General features: G+C 59.2%; 1 protein-coding gene and 1 long non-coding RNA gene across 5 annotated transcripts in view; one reads left to right on the top strand and one right to left on the bottom strand.

Moving 5' to 3' along the window:
* Positions 1-13,170, top strand: part of TTYH1 (tweety family member 1) — a 14,608-nt gene extending 1,438 nt beyond the window's left edge. Inside the window, exons 2-13 of one of the 4 annotated variants that reach the window (XM_042968249.1) lie at positions 1,366-1,544; positions 3,461-3,572; positions 4,038-4,258; positions 6,680-6,775; positions 8,038-8,110; positions 8,487-8,562; positions 9,031-9,086; positions 9,228-9,320; positions 9,461-9,553; positions 12,282-12,424; positions 12,544-12,589; positions 12,679-13,170. In XM_042968249.1, the coding sequence (XP_042824183.1) occupies positions 1,366-1,544; positions 3,461-3,572; positions 4,038-4,258; positions 6,680-6,775; positions 8,038-8,110; positions 8,487-8,562; positions 9,031-9,086; positions 9,228-9,320; positions 9,461-9,553; positions 12,282-12,424; positions 12,544-12,589; positions 12,679-12,717 (1,227 nt within the window). In that variant the 3' untranslated portion in view covers positions 12,718-13,170. Of the gene's footprint in view, positions 1-1,365; positions 1,545-3,460; positions 3,573-4,037; positions 4,259-6,679; positions 6,776-8,037; positions 8,111-8,486; positions 8,563-9,030; positions 9,087-9,227; positions 9,321-9,460; positions 9,554-11,661; positions 11,809-12,071; positions 12,233-12,281; positions 12,425-12,543; positions 12,590-12,678 lie in introns of those variants that run through there. The other 3 variants (XM_042968252.1, XM_042968250.1, XM_042968251.1) reach the window with 3 other exon arrangements.
* LOC122234026 lies at positions 1,026-3,065 on the bottom strand. Its single transcript, XR_006211714.1, has 3 exons — positions 2,191-3,065; positions 1,512-1,722; positions 1,026-1,109 (listed from the first exon to the last, which is right to left on the bottom strand). It is a non-coding gene; the product is annotated as an uncharacterized LOC122234026 (long non-coding RNA).
* Positions 13,171-16,124: the final 2,954 nt, after the last annotated feature.

Below are 16,124 nucleotides of genomic sequence, written 5' to 3'. Positions count from 1 at the left end.
CCACACAGCCAAGCACCAGTAGCTGGCCCGGTCCCAGTCACTGCCGGAGGCTCTCGGAGAGGCTCACTCCGCCCCCGTCATCGACAGGGTGACAGGTCTGGGATACGCACAAAGTCACACGGCCCGGGAGGGGACACTGCCCCCCCAGGGAGATTACCACTGTGGGCACGGCTGGAAAAAGTCAGGCGCTGGGTGACACCAGGCTGGAAGAGACACTCACACACACCCACATAGTCACATGTACGTACACACACTCACACGCACGTTCCTGCCCTCACTTACACACTCACACATGCCCCATACTCACACAGTCACATAGACATACACACTCACAATTCCCTCAGTCACTCATACACCCCAAGCTCACTTGTGTACACATACTTTCTCGCCCACTTTCACATATATTCTTGCCCCCCCCCCACACACACACACACGAGTCAGGTGTAGTATCTCATGGTAGACAAACTCAGTCAAAGATAAAACACCCAGTTTCACAGCCAGACACGCAAATCACACGCTTGTGTCACACGCCCCACACACCACCCTGCAGGGACAAAAGCAGAGAGCCTGTAGTTTACTGGAAATGGCATCAGGGAGCCTGGAGGTCTGGTTCCGTTCCCCATGTTGTCCCCACTGTGCTGTGTGGCTCTAGGTAACGCCCTGCCCCGTTCTGGGCGTGCGGAAGAGGACAGGAGTGCACGGCACCCGCTGTGACATCCTGCCCCGTGGAGAGCCAGGTTGTGCCGCAAGGCTTTTCCAACTACATACGCCTGTTCTCTCCCTGCCCTTGGTTCTCTCTCTGTCTCTGTCCCAAGTCTCCGTCTCTGAGTCTTGCACACGCTCTCACTGCCATGGAGGCTGTCACGCCCCCCTCCCTGTGAGTCCCTGGGTGACAGACTCACAGTGCGGTGGGTGTGCAGAGCTCAGCAGCAGGGGAGAGAGCGAGCGGTGAGTGGGGAGGAGCAGCAAGGAGGAGGGGAGAGGCAGGCTGCCCACCCCCAACCTCGTGCACACAGCTCCAGGAACAGGCGCCCCCGTCCACCCCCTGATCCCACTCGGTTCTGGAGACAGGTCCCAGCAGGTCCTAGGAGAGGCTCTACTCCAACCGCCTAGTGGGGGTGAGGAGGGACAGTCTCAGAGAGGGGAAGGTCACACGCAGAGCAGAACTGGAACCCAGGATTTGGGCCTCCGCTGACCCAGCTGCCAGCCTGGGAGGAGCTGGGGACCCCACCTTTCCCTACAGACTGAGAACCACAGGCTGGGCTTGACCCCCAATCTAGCCGGGGCCGCCTTGCACCTCCACTGGAATCCCCCACGTCCAGGACCTCCAGCCCCTCTGAGGCCTCCTGTCTCCCCCTTCCCCAGGCCCTGTTGCTGGTGGCGGCCTTGGCAGGCCTGGGCTTGGGCCTGAGCCTCATTTTCATCGCTGTCTACCTCATCCGCTTTTGCTGCTGCCGGCCCCCCGAGCCCCCTGGGGCCAAGAGCCCCCCACCCGGGGGAGGCTGTATCACCTGGAGTTGTATCACTGCCCTTCTCGTCGGCTGGTAATGGGGCCCCAGGGCGGGTGGGGAAGCAGGGACGGGGCGCCCCATGCTCGCGCTCAGTCTTGTGGAGGGTGTCCTAGCATCCCACCTCAGCCTTGACTCAGGAAAACAGCTCCCGTTGCGTGGATGGAGAGACTGAGTTTCGAGAGGAGGAGTGACCTCCCAAGGACAGCCAGCCCTGCAGGAGGAGACAGGGGTTAAGAGCTAGGGTTTGGTGGCCTTGTCACTGAGTAGCTGTGCAGCTAGGGGATATAATCTCTCTAGGTCTCAGTTTCCACATCTCTAAAACGGACGCTATAGCAAAGCCCACCTGCTAGTTATGGTAAGATTAAATGAGAGCATGTACAGTGCCTGGCTCACAGTGGTACTCAGTAAATGGTGACTGGTGATGTCATTCATGAACTCATTCATTCATTCATTCATTCATTCATTCATTCATTCTGCAACTATTTCCTGGGGATCTACTGTGTGCCAGGAGATACCCAACTGGCCGGACAAGATTCTTGCCCTCATGGGGCTGATGATGTTCTAGTCAGGCAGACAGACATCGTAGGAATATTCAGAATCCCAGAGCAGACCCCGCGGCCCAGACCTGAGCGGGTCTAACTCTTTCCCACAGTAACCTGCCTGGATTCAGGGTACTCACACCCAGGTTGGAAAGGCCAAGTCTCAGGGAGAGGCGGAAAGTAACTTTTCAAGGCCCTGCCTTCTTCTGTGACCCCCAGGGTGGGGCGGGGGGGAGAGGAAAGGAGGACTTGACGACCCACTATTCAGCAGGAGCCAGCTCTAAGCACAACCTTGGCCAGCAGGCCACACCCCCACCAGCGCAGGACAGTCGCCCTGTTCCCCAGGACTGGACCCGCTGGGGGTGGGGTGGCGGGCTGGGCTCTACCGCACCCCCTCGCTGCAGGAACCAGCAGAATGTGTTTGGGGGTGTCTGTGGGGGAGGGGGGCTGGGCATCCTATATCCAAAATGCTTCCTCCTCGGGCTCTCTTGAGTGGGGGTGGACAGGAACGGTGGACAAAGGCCCCGTGGGGGAGAGACACGGCCTGGGGGAGAGACACGGCCGGCCCCCGCGGCCCGGGAACAAGAGCAGCTTTGTCTGCCCTCCAACAATGGGGGGGAGGGGGGCGCCGGGGCGGGCGTGGGATCCCAGGGCTGGGGGTGGGGCCCGGTAGTCGGGGCTGGGAACCGTGCGGACGCCGGCCTCCCTCCGCCCAGTCCGGCCAAGCCCCTACGCGGAGGGACACTCCGGGGGCGGTGGGGGGAGGGACGGGCCCACATTCAGACCCCACAATGGAGCTCTGTGTGCTGGCCGCGGAGGGGCGGGGGCGCAGGCTTCTGGCCCATCGGCCCCACATTCCCTTGCTTCGCTCCCAGCTGGCCAGACGCTTGGGTCCCCGGGGGTGGGGGAAGGCGGGGAGCTCCAGGCTGGGGTCCCCCAGGAGATGAGGGCTGGGGCCCTGCACTGCTAGGATCCCCCAGCAGGCGGGGAGGGGACGGCGGGGACCCTGAAGAGACAGGTGCTCCTGTCGGGGATGCTTGAGGGAAGGATGAGGAATGGGTGTGGGGCCGGCGGTCCGGGGGTGGGGGGGGTGGTGGGGGGGTGGGGAGCGCTTCTCCTGGGGCTGGGCGTGCTGGGAGTTCGGCTCCAGTGAGGTGCGGGTTAAATCTGTCCCCCCCCCCCTCCACCCACCATTAGCATCACAATGACGTCCCCGGGGCGGGGGAGTGGGGGGGGGCTTCCCGTTACCTTGGCAACCGGTGGGGGCCAGGCTGGAGACGTTCCTTTCCCACGACGGGCTGGACCAATGGGGTGGGGGTGGGAGCCGGGATTGGGCGTGTGAGGAGTTGGGGGGGACACGGCCCCCAGGGTCCCAGGACAGGTTGTGATTTCCCGTCCCTCCCCTCTCAGCGCCGGCATTGGCATCGGTTTCTATGGCAACAGCGAGACCAGCGATGGGGTGTCCCAGCTCAGCTCGGCCCTGCTGCATGCCAACCACACCCTCAGCGCCATAGACCACCTGGTGAGGGGCCAGGCAGCGGCCAGATCTATCCCCCAAGGCACAGAGGGCCACCTCCTGGAGACACTGGACCCACACTCAGAGCCCAGCACCCATCCCTGAAACCCTGGGCCCCAGACTCAGAAGTTCAGGCTGCAACTTGTGGACCTCAGACTGGACACCTGGACCCCCATCCCTGACTGCCACCAGGACCTTAACCCAGATCTGGACCGTGGGGCTTGAACCTAGACCCCCCCCCCTTCATACTTGGTCTCTACCGGGGACCCAAGCCACTGACCACCCAGGGTTCCTGATGGAGGCCACAGAACTGTACCCCTCCGTCCTTTCCTCATTCCACAGATGTCCTAGCCCCTAGATCTCAGACACCTGCCACCGCTCACCTCTGCTTCACCCTCACAACTCTGTCCCCCAACCCTGGCCTCCCCAAAGAAGGCCCTCCCCTGACCCCAGACTCACCCCTATACGCAGGTGTTGGAGACAGTAGAGAGGCTGGGTGAGGCAGTGAGGACAGAGCTGACCAGCCTGGAGGAGGTGCTCGCACAGCGCACGGAGCTGGTGGCTGCTGCCCGGGGCGCTCGGCGGCAGGCGGAGGCCGTGACCCAGCAGCTGCAGGGGCTGGCCTTCTGGCGAGGAGTGCCCTTGAGCCCCCTGCAAGTGGCCGAAGATGTGTCCTTCGTGGAGGAGTACAGGTGGGTGACCGCTCCTTCAGCCTGGGTGGTTATGCCTCCAGGGGACATCAGGCAATGTTGGGAGACATGCTTGGTGGTCACCCCTGGGGGACGGGGAGCTACCAGCCCCTGGTAGGCAGAGACCAGAGACGCGTCCTACAATGCACAGGACAGTCCCTGCAGCAAGGGATGGCCTTTGTCAAGTGTCAGTAGTGCCCAGGAGGAGACACCCTGTGACACAGCTGGACCGAGTCGCCCCACGCCCCCCTCACCCCCGAGGATTCATCCACTCACGCCCAGACTGGCTCTACTCTTCTCGGTCATCCACCCATCTGACACGTGTATCCACTCAACACACGTTTATTTACCTTCTGGTGCAAAAGAGAGACATACCTGAGTGATTGGGAACGGGAACTCTAAAGCCAGAGGGCCACTCCCTAACCGTGTGACAAGTTCCTCACGAGTTCTGTGCCTCAGTGTCCCAATCTGTGAAACGGGAATAATGGATAGCGTTCCCCTCATGGGATTGTTGAGGATTAGACGCGTCCGTATCCGTTAAGTGCTTCCAGCAGCGACCAGCTCGTTCTGTACGGTTGTCTGTGAGATGTAAGTTTTTGTTAAGACAGACGGCAACTCCTGCCCGTCTTCCAGTAAGGGGGCCAATAAGGAACACACACGAGTAAAACATTTTCTCCAAGGTGGCGGGTAGGGGGAGCTCGGGAGAAAATTGAGCAGGAGAGAGGGGTGGGCTGGGTCCAGAGGCTGGCAGGGGCTGGGGGCTGCAGGGGAGGCCTGAGAAGGCCACACGGAGAAGGTGGAGGCAGATTAGGACTGAAGCGGCCCGTGACGAGGATGGCCCAGGGCCGTCAGACGGGCCTGGGTCCCCATGAGGACAGCTTCTGCTTTGTGGCTGAGCCCAGAGGCCGCACGTACCAGGCCTCAGCCCCCTTCCAGGGGTTCCGGTAGCTGTGCAGACTCCACCGGGGTGAGGCAGGCCCACCACCAACGGGAAACATCTGGATGCACCAACATAAGAGTGCCTGGCACTTGGGAGTCGTCCCTCAACGAAGGTGGCCAGTTTCCTGCAAGAGAACCGGGGCCCCTGGAGGGAGAGCTTCCTGGCAGAGTTCCTGGAGGCTGAGAGCAGGAGTTCACAGCACACAACTAGGGCAGGAGGCTGGGCTGCCCCTGACGGAAGTGAGAGTGAGCTGCCGTGCGCATGTGCCGCGCGCATGTGCGGTGTGTGCGTGCGGTGTGCTGTGCGCCGTGTGCCGTGGGGACACTGGCAGCGAAAGCGTGGAGGTCTACTGGGCCACGCGGCCCAGCTCCTTCCCTGGGAAGGAGGGTCCCTGCCACTCTGGGGCCGCAGCCTGGGCACAGCCGCGTGGGGAGCAGTGCGAGCGATGCCGTGCGCTGAGCGCGCTCTCGGGCCGCGTGGGGAGCAGTGCGAGCGGTGCCGTGCGCTGAGCGCGCTCTGGGGCCGTGCTCCATCAGAGTGAATCAGTCACTGAGACCTAAGTTAAGTAACACTTGAAGTTCCCTGGCTAGCGTTCAAGCTCGTATTTAAGTGTGTCCACGTGCTTGGCACCCTTCTTCTTTTTTTTTTTTTAATTTATTTATTTATTATTTATTTATTTTTTATTTTTATTTATTTATTTATTTAAAAAATTTTTTTCTTAATGTTTTTATTTATTTTTGAGACAGAGAGAGACAGAGCATGAGCAGGGAAGGGGCAGAGAGAGAGGGAGACACAGAATCGGAAGCAGGCTCCAGGCTCTGCGCCATCAGCACAGAGCCCGATATGGGGCTCGAACTCACAGACTGTGAGATCATGACCCGAGCCGAAGTCGGACGCTCAACCGACTGAGCCACCCAGGCGCCCTTGGCACCCTACTAAGTGCTGTCCCACTAGCCTTGTGACAAGCTCTTGGAGTAGGTGCTGTTGTTCTCCCCCCATGGTACAGGCAGGGAAACCGAGGCACAGGAGGCAAAGTTCCAGAGACAAGGGTTGCGTGCAGCTAGGAGGCAGAGAGAGGCTGGCCCCGAGCCCCAGGCCGTGCAATGTGACACTCAGCGCGCCTGGGAATGACTCACTTCACCCTGCAGCCTGGGGAGGCAGGTGGGGCTCCAGGAGGCCAATCACCTGTGCCTGTTAGCGGGCTTCTGCTCGCTGCCATCCGGGAACTGCCATCCGGGAACGGGTCCAGGCGCCCCGGCCCTGGGACCTGAGCCCTGAAGGGCTACAGCGGCCCGCCTCCCAGCGCACCCGTTTCATGATGAGCCGGCTGCAGCCCGGGGGCCTGGCGGCTGGGGTGGGGGGGGCACCTGCATGGTCAGGCAGAGCAGGGCATGAATGTCGGGGAGCTGTCCCCCTCTGCCAAGTCCTGGCCTGGGAGCCGGGGTGCTGAAGGCTGGATTTGTCTCACTCTGTCCCTTCTCCAGGTGGCTGGCCTACGTCCTCCTGCTGCTGCTGGAGCTGCTGGTCTGTCTCTTCACGCTCCTGGGCCTGGCAAAACAGAGCAAGTGGCTGGTGATCGTGTAAGAGCGGGCGCCCTCGTGGCAGGCGGGCTCACGTCACAGCACGAGGGGACCTCTTTCCATCCCACGGCGCTCTTGCGAGAGGGACCACTGCTGTCCTTCCCAGCCTCGTACTGCTTTCGTGCCCCCATCCCACAGGCTTGCCCCCGAGGGTCCTGGGCTGGGCCAGCGCGTACAGAGAAACCAGGCCTGGAGCAGCCCAGGAGGCACAGGGCAGACCTGGAAACACAGGATTCGAGGCCACACGAGTGCTCCAAATCCTAGAAAAAAGCCCGTAACGGTCGTGCTCAGGAAGGGGGTGATTGCTGACTTCTGCTGAGGACCGTCCACACACAACCACCTGTGAACAAGGGGCCCCTCAGGCACCTGACGTGCAGAGGAGGGACCGAGGCAGAAGGCAGCCACATCCGAGGCTGCGTGACCATTGTGTGGCTCACGGGAATCTCAGCACCACTCTCTGATTTAACGGCTCGTTAAATACGGCCAGCTCTCTTCTGGAACCTGCAGGCTGACCCTGTGAGGAAACGCTTTCCTTCTCCCCATTTGACACAGGGGGGACTGGGGCTCGGAGAGCTTGGGCCTCTTGCTCGGGGCTGCACAGCCAGGGAATGCTGGAGCTGGTTTCGACTCAGGCCAGCCTATCCCACTCAGGGGGGCCCTTGCTTCCTCCCTGCCTCTGGGGGCCCTGCTGGGGCTCCCCGGTCTCCACGCCCACCCTGGGTAAGAAGTGCCACAGTCCCATGCGGGCTCCCCCTGAGGCTTCCGGACGGTGACCACCCTCCAGTGCTAACCCTTGCGCCCAGACCCCATCCCTAGAGAAAACTCAGGCTGCAGTTTCAGCCTTGGCTATGTCCCCGCTCCTCGGGGGAGGGGTCTGGACAGAGCAGGAGGCTGACCAAGCTATGCTCAAACCTGGGAGGCACGTTTGCGGCTTGCTGGGCTCCTGTGAACTCAAAGCCAGGAAAGAGTCCAGAAGCAGGCGGTAGCTCTCCCAGAATCCCGGAGCAAGGCAGGGGCAGAGCCTGGCTGGGATCTGGGGTGCTGGCTTGCCAGCCCAGGACCCTTCTCACTGTCTTCCCCCCTCACCCCCGGGGTAGCAACCAGATGTTCAGCTTGACATCAACAACCACAGATCTACAACCCGTACTCCCCACCCCCACCCAGTTTCTCTGCCCCTTCTTCTGCCCCTCCAGGCTCCAGAGGGTGGTAGGGAAGGGGGGCTGTGATGGGATGGACCGTGACAAGTCCCCCCCCCTTTATAGGATGGCAGTGATGAGTCTCCTGGTTCTTGTCCTGAGCTGGGGCTCCATGGGCCTGGAGGCGGCTACAGCTGTGGTGAGTGCTGCAGGCCAGGCCCCTGGGCCCTGGGACGTTGGGCTAGCAGCCTTAGCTACTGCATCCCGGGGCAGACCCTGAGGGGAAGGACTTGGGGCCAGGATCCCAGGTTCTGAGGTCTAGATCCTGAGGGCTGGAAGCTGGAGCCTTGGATACGTGTGTTCTAAGGGAGGGGGGGCTGGGGGCCCAGACTCCTGGGTCTGAGGGAGGAGGGGCTGGGGGCCAGGACTCCTGGGCCTGGGGGAGGAGGGCCTGGGGGCCTGGACTCCTGGCTTCCCAGGGCTGGGGGCTGGGCTGTTATCCAGACAGAGTTCTGTGCGAGTGTGGAACTAGAAGAGTTTCTGGTCTGAGCCCTTTTTCCTGATGCTTCTCTCAGGGCCTTAGCGACTTCTGCTCCAGTCCTGACACCTACATCCTGAACCTGACCGAGGAGGAGACTGGGCTCGATTCAGGTGATCCCATCAACCCAGCGCAGGCCCTGGGTCCTCAGGCCTCTGTGCCCAGTCCCGCCTGGGGTGGGGTTGGGGGCTCAGTCTCAGAAGCTCTCGGCACCTCTCCTGATGGGCTGGAAAAGAGAGGGATACAGAAGCTGGAGAGGGGAGACCAGAGGAGGGGCTGGGCCCACCTCCCCAGGAATGGGAGGAAATGGGAGTGCACCTTAGACAAGGATGGGACTGCAGAAGATCCGGTTCCAGGGGAGTGTGGAGAGCCGCGTGTTTCTGACTGTGGCTGGAGAAGGGAGGGTGTGTTAGCCTGTCCCTGAATGCCAGGCCTCTGGGACCACAGGAGGGTCCTGAGCTGGGGAGACGCCCCTGGCCCTGAGGGTGGAAAGACAGGGCCCTGCCCCTTCCCACCTTTGCCCTAGGGAGGCGCTGGGGACCCAGGCTCATGGCCTCCCCCCTCTTTCCCTCCCGCTTCAGACATCCTGAACTATTATTTCCTCTGCAACCAGGCAGTCTCCAACCCCTTTCAACAGGTTAGGGGTGCGGGCAAGGGAGCCGGGCGGAGGAGGGCGGGCTGGGGCCTGGACCGCAGGTTCTGGGGGGGGATGCAGGCGCCAGGATGCAGAGCGGGCTGGGGGCGCGGACTACCCGGTCCTCCCTCTGTCTTCCCGCAGAGGCTGACTCTGTCCCAGCGGGCTCTGGCCAACATCCACTCCCAGCTGCAGGGCCTGGAGCGAGAAGCTGTCCCCCAGTTCCCTGATGCGCAGGTGCGCAGGCCGCTCCCAGGGGAAGGAGGCGGGGCGGCGGGTGGGGGCTCGCGGCCTGTGGGCGGGGTCTGTCCAGAGGGGCGGAGCCCGGGGGACCGCGGCCTGAGGAGTGCGTGGGGTAACACTCCACTCCCGTGCAGAAGCCTCTGCTGTCCTTGGAGGAGACGCTCAATGTCACAGAAGGAAACTTCCACCAGTTGGTGGCTCTGCTGCACTGTCGCGGCCTGCACAAGGTGAGCCCTGTCCCTTTGTCCAAATTCTTCTTCCAGGGAGCCCTCCGGTCTTTCTCCCACCAACCCTGAGAAATCCTTACGTTTATCTCTTATTATTTACCTGCCATATAGCTGTTCTCTACCTACCTACCTATCACCTATCTATCATGTGTATTCCTCCTCCCCGCTCGCCCCACCCCCTCCCTTGCTCCCTGCCTTCCTCCTCGAGCCTGTGCTGGTTAGGGAATTCCGGAGCAAGACATGCCTGGGGTCCAGTCCTGGCTCCTGACCTCAGGCAAGTCACTACCTACTCTGTGCCTCAGTTTCCTCGCTTATAAAACCGAGGTTGCAGGGGGTCAGCAGCTGTAAAGCTCTTGTGGGGGGGGGGTGGTCTCATCGTACTGAGGCAGCAGGGGTGGGCAGGACACCCCAGAGAAAGAATGCCTGGTTTCCTACAGACTCAGTCCGCTCTGGCCACTGGCAGGTGAGCGTCCCTGAACCCCGGTTTCCCTCCCCGGTGAAAGGAGGGAGAGGACACCTGCTTTCCTGCATGGGACCTCCGTCCTCCCCGCACGCACGGGGCTTTGCTGTGTGCGTTACCGCTGGTAGCTCCCTGAGCCCTCATTCGTCATGCTGTCGGTCGGAAGGAAATGCTGTCATTGCCCCACCTAACGGACTTGGAAGATGAGGGGCAGAGGGCTGGGTCCCAGAGGCCTTGTTCCCCTCTCTCTGTGAGCCTCCACAGCCAGGCAGTCACCCAGGGTCATGCCCTCATTTCCTCGCCCCACCCCCATCCCAAGGGCCCACTGCAGCTCAGGCCTCTTTTCCCCTGGAGGACACATGCCTCCTCGGCCCTTGTGGTGTGTCCCCTCATGGGGCCTCAACAGGGCTGCCAGATGTACCAAACAAATAACCTCTTTACTGTTCGGTATGTCCCATGCTGTGTTGGGAAGGTGCTTGTACTAAAATTTTTTGCCGTCGGGCATCTGAAATTCAAATCTAAGTGGGCATCCTGCCTTTGTTCTGGAGACCCTATCAGGGATCTGAACCGGCCCTTGCTGTGATCACATCCCTTCCATAGCTCCCACTGTCCCCAAAGCTTCGGAGGTTGGCACTCTAACAAGGGGGCCATGGGGGACACAATGAAGCAATACTCAGGGTTGCTGAACACCTGAGCTGCAAAGTCCTAGAAAGCACCCCGACTTTCCATGGAAGGGCAAACTGGGCCCCACAGATCACTCACTCTCTGGTCCAGGCCAACACTGGGCTGGACTGCGCTTCCCAAGGTTCATTGTGGACAGAGGGAAGGAAGGGAGGGAGAAGGGTGGGTCAGAGGCTCATCTTCCACTGGTGTGCCATGTGACCCTCGGCCTCAGTTTCCCCTCTCTAGGCTCTAGGGTCCCCACATACTAAAATCAGGATTGACAGCAGGGATAAAGTGCCAGGAGGGTGGGTCTGGAGCCTCAGAGACCTGGCTCCAATCCCAGCTCTGCCCCTTCCAGGCTGTGTGACTCTGGGCAAGTGGCTTGCCCTCTCTGGGCTTCAACTTTCTGCCACTGCAAAAGGCAGCAGTGTGAGGGGGAGCTGATCTCTGCCTTGCAGGGCTATGAGGAGGGTAGGTGCCTGATACAGTAAAAACAAGGCCCCACCGCCCCGACGGGCCCCTCCCTTGCGACACACTGGCCCAGTGCCAGGCACCCCTGCCCGCCAGCCAAGGACTCAAGCCAGAAACCTTCTAGAAGCATCCTTCTTGCTGTCTGTCAGCAAGCCATTACCTCCCGCAGCCATTCCCCAGGCAAGTTCTGCTGGTCCTTCGTCTGAAACCCACCCGGGCTCTGAGCATGACTCACTCCACCCCTGCTGTACCCTGGTCACCCTCCTCACCTCCCACCCAGTGGCCACACAGTATTGCCCCTGTCCCCCTGCTTGTCCCCCCCCCACCCCCCATCTGTCCTCCCCGAAACAGCTAACAGCTGGCTGAGCCTCACACACAATCCGATCAAGTTCTTTCTCCACTAAAACCCTTCAGCGACTCCCCTGCACACGGATTAAAGTCCAGTTCCACGCCTCGCCTGCAGGGGGCCCGGACTGGTCCTAGCCTCTGCCCCTCACACCCCCTCCCTGCACAGGCCACAGCAGCCCTCAGACGGCTCCGGGGCCTCGAGCGGGCACGTGCCTTCCTGCCAGGATCCGTCCCCACTGCCGCCGGGGCCCAGCACTGCCTTCTGGTCCCCTCTCGGCTTCCTGTGATCTGAAATGACCTCACTACGTGCAAGGTGCCATTCTGAGTCTGTGGCTCTTCTTAGCGAGGTTCTGAGCCAGAGATCCCGCCCCCAGGGGACGTTTGGGGGTGCACAGAGACATGTCTGGGTTGTCACAACCGGGGAGGGGGTGCTCTGGCATCCAGTGGATAGAGCCCAGAGAGGCTGTCCAACATCCTCCAGTGCACGGGACAGCCCCACAGTAGACCAAGGCTGAGCTGGTGTGGCGCCTGGGGGTGCAGTGGAGAGGAGGCCACGATTTGGGTTTATACCTCCAGGTACAATGACTGTGCTTGGAGCACCTCCAGGGTGCTTGGACTGAGTCCAGGTGACAGGGGAGGAAACGGAGGCACAGAGAGGTCAAGTGACTTGCCCAGCAGGGCACAGCCAGGTGGGCGGTCTGAGCCGTGCACACTGTGTGTGTGTGTGTGGGGGGGGGACCTGGGGGAGGGGCGCTGCCCACTGACACCCTCCCCTGCCCACCCCAGGACTATGGCGCTGCCCTTCGGGGCCTGTGTGAGGATGCCCTGGAAGGCCTGCTCCTCCTGCTGCTCTTCTCCCTCCTGTCCGCGGGGGCCCTAGCCACCGCCCTGTGCAGCCTGCCCCGCGCCTGGGCCCTCTTCCCGCCCAGGTCAGGAGGGGAGGGGGCGTGGTCCCAGGAGTGGTGGTGGTGGGGCGACCCCTGGGCCGCGGCTGGTGTTGGGGGTCAGCCTCCTCATGGAGCCCCCATCCTGCCTCTCTGCCACTCAGTGACGACTATGATGACACAGACGATGACGACCCTTTCAACCCTCAGGTAGTGGACCCACTGGTCTGGGGGAGGGGCTGGGGGCCTGCACGATGGCGCCAGACCCCTTCCATGCCCTGTCCCCAATCTCCCCGCAGGAATCCAAGCGCTTTGTGCAGTGGCAGTCATCCATCTGAGCCCCTCCTCCACGCCGGACTGGAGCCCGTGACCCCCACCCTGGTGAGCTTCCAGAGAGCGACACCCCGGCTCCTGGAGCCGCCGCTGCTCTCCTGTCCCTCACTCTGGGGACCAGGACGGCCCTGCCGTCTGCTTCGGGCCCCTGTGTCTGCCTCTCCCTGCGGTTCCTTCCCTGGCGGCCGGAGAAGATCCCACTGACCCAGCCTGACCGGGCTCTCACCACTAACAGCACCTCTACTACACGCCCCTACCGAGGGGGCAGGCCGGGGCCTGGGGCTGGCAGGCAGGGATGGCCAGCTAGCCCCGCACCCGTCACCCTTGGCCACCAGGCCCATCCTTGCAGGGACACAAGTGCCCGGCCCCTGCCATGCCCCAGGGGGCTTAGGGCCGTGACCTCCACTTGCGGCACTAACTTGGGAATGGGTTGATTTGAAATAAAAGGGAAAACTTTATTTTACAAGCAGCTGGGTCCTTATTTCTCTCCTCCCTGATCTGGCCTCCCGGCTGGGGCCCAGGGACCCCCTCACGGCAGCCAGAGGCTGCCGGGCACTTCTGTTTCTGTCCAGGCTCTGTGGCGGTTCTAGAGGTATTGTTATTTTAAATAGTAATAATGACGATACCAACTTTTTTGCCTGACTCTAAAAGCAGGACCCAGGTCCTGACCCAGGAAGAGGCAGACATCCCTGGAATGGAACAGACCACCCAGAAATAGATCTTAGAGTGTATGTATAGGACAGAAGACAGACGTCAAGTCAGAGTGAAGGGGCTGCTTGCTTTCAAAGATCTGCGAACACGGTGGCCCCCCACCCGGAAGAAAACATTCTACATACAAGACAGGTGAAAATCTAAATGTAGACAAGGGAAGGGGCAGAAATATTTCAAAGAGTAAGTATACAAAGAGATTTTGTATCTGGTATACCTTGGTTGGAAGGGGAGGATTTTCAGCAAGATCCTCTAAAGCTGGAAAGGAAAAGGTAATTTATTTGACAAACTGTGGAACTAAAAAACAAACAAACAAACAAACAAACCATAAAGCCAAGAGGCAAATTAGTAGTCTAGGGAAAAGTCATTTTAACACATATGGCAAGGAAATGTTAACACATTATTACTACATAAATCTACAAAGCTTCCGTAGACTAAGAAAAAGACAACTTGACTTGAAAATAAGCAATTAAAATGAACATCCCAACGCCAGTGAACAGACAAAAAGATGTTCAAACCCTAATAATTAGGAAGTGTGATTTGAAAACAAGCAGGATCGGTTTTCCAGCCCGTGTTAGGAGTCAGCGCGAAGATTCCCTGATGGCAGGGCTGTGGAGGTGCGGGCACTCAACCCGCGGCTCCTGATACTGGGAATCGCCATCCAGTGACAACAGTCTGCTCACGTGTGATCAAATCAAAACAGTGGAGACCCTCTGACCAGGCAGGCCTGCTCTGGGGGTTCACTTCACAGAAGGAGAGCAGAGGCATCTAAATCTAGGGACGTATGTTAAGGGTTGTCTGCTGCAACAAAACTTTGGCTTCTGGCTAAATTCGGAGCTGAAGGCCACAGAAAGAGGGCGAGTCCAATAAATAACCGTATGGCAGGGCTCTCCGGAACACAACAGCCCTTGGCTGGGTTCGGGACTTAGGGAAGGCCTAAGAAAGGAGAGAACGGAGCTGGGTGTGACAGGCGGTGGCAGCACAGAGGACAAATGTGCAGGCTGTGATTGAGGGCCTTGCCTGCTGCTTATGTACCATCAGATGGCTGTGGTCAGTCACTTGACCTGTTTGTTGGGGCTCAGCTGCCTCATCCATCATAGCGGGGGACATATGACAGGTCCCCAGGCCCTCCTCTGCGATTCCAAAATTCAAAGCTCTCCCGGACCACAAGTCTCCCTGAACTCCCTTAACTCACCGGGCGGCAAAAACAGACTAGTCCCCCTGCCTGTGTGAATGTTCATCTCTTCCCTCCAGAAACACTGATGGGGTTACTTCCAAACGCCGTGCAGAGTACTGAGGGTACCAGGCACTGTGTGGGATACAGATCATGTTGCCTCTCGAAACCATGAAAAATCCTTAAAGCTCAAAACACATACCCGAGGGTCTCAGGTCAGGGCCTGTTGGCCCAGAGTGCCAGGTGTAGGGCCTGTCTTAGGGGACCAGTCTTGCTAATCGTTTCCATCTTGTGCACTGCAAGGAATGTTCAAGGAAGCTTTCAGGGTGGACTGGCCTGAAGCTGGGAAGCAGAAACTGACCGCAACTTCCAGTGAGGGGCTTTGGGGGCCCTAAGTGTTGACTCACTTTCTCCTCTTGACTGCAGCTGAGCTGGCTGACCCTGGGGCCTGCCCGCAGCTCCTCAGGCTGCTTTGACCTCAAACACCGCCCTCTGGTGACCGTGAGTCCTTGCCTGCAAGCTGAAACGCCCCCTGATGGGTTGCAGATTCCAAAAGTAGCCTGAGATTCAGGCCGCCTGATTTTCTGCCAACAGGTCCAGGAGTGATGTATAACCCGGGAGCTTTAACGAAGAAAGAAGGACATTTTGTCTAACCTTTACGAAAGATAAATATACTTTTATTTTAAAAATCATACATAGAAGGACTTTCACTTCCAACCAAGAGGGAGGAACAGGGACTAGGTTTTCTTTCCTTCCTGAAACAACCAAAAGGCCAGACAAAATATGTAAAACAACAGGGCTCAAGACTCAGCATCAGGCAAAGGAGAGTGATCCCTGACATGGAAAACACCCAGGTGAGCCCTGAAATCACCACAGCCCATGGTCATCAGAATCTGACCACAGAACAGCAAAGGGGGACTGAGACAGAACACCTCTCAAAGGCCCCACCTAAAACTGCTCTTAAAAAGCCTATTAAAAAAAGAAAAATCTCAAACCAGAAGAAGGCCACAAAAGGGGAAAAGGGAAACAAAGATGGGACAAATAGAAACCCCATAGCAAGACGACAGGTATAAAGGCAAGCATACCAATAATCTTGCTAAAAGTGTCGTTATAAACACTTCTTTTAAAAGGCAGAGATTGTTCACTTGAGTAAAAAAGACCCAACTATAAGCTATGTACAAGAAACCTATCGGCAGAAAGAAAGAAAAAGAAAGGAAGGAAGAAACCCACCTTAAATATAACCGTTAAAAGTAAAGGGATGCTAGGGGCGCCTGGTGGCTCAGTCAGTTAAGTGTCTGACTCTTGATTTCGGCTCAGGTCACAATCTCACAGTTCGTGTCATCAAGCCCGGCAAGGGGCTCTGCGCTGACAACTCAGGGTCTGCTTGGGATTCTCTCTCTCCCTCTCTCTGCCCCTCCTTCCCTACAAGTATGCACGCTCTCACTCTTGCTCTCAAAAGTAAAAAGAGCAAAGGGATGCTAAAGGCAATGGGGTACTCTAGATTAGACCCTAGCACATAAAGAACACATT

The sequence above is a fragment of the Panthera tigris genome, chromosome E2 (assembly GCF_018350195.1).
Source record: "Panthera tigris isolate Pti1 chromosome E2, P.tigris_Pti1_mat1.1, whole genome shotgun sequence".
NCBI lineage: Eukaryota > Metazoa > Chordata > Mammalia > Carnivora > Felidae > Panthera > Panthera tigris.
This window is presented reverse-complemented; position numbering and strand designations above follow the sequence as displayed.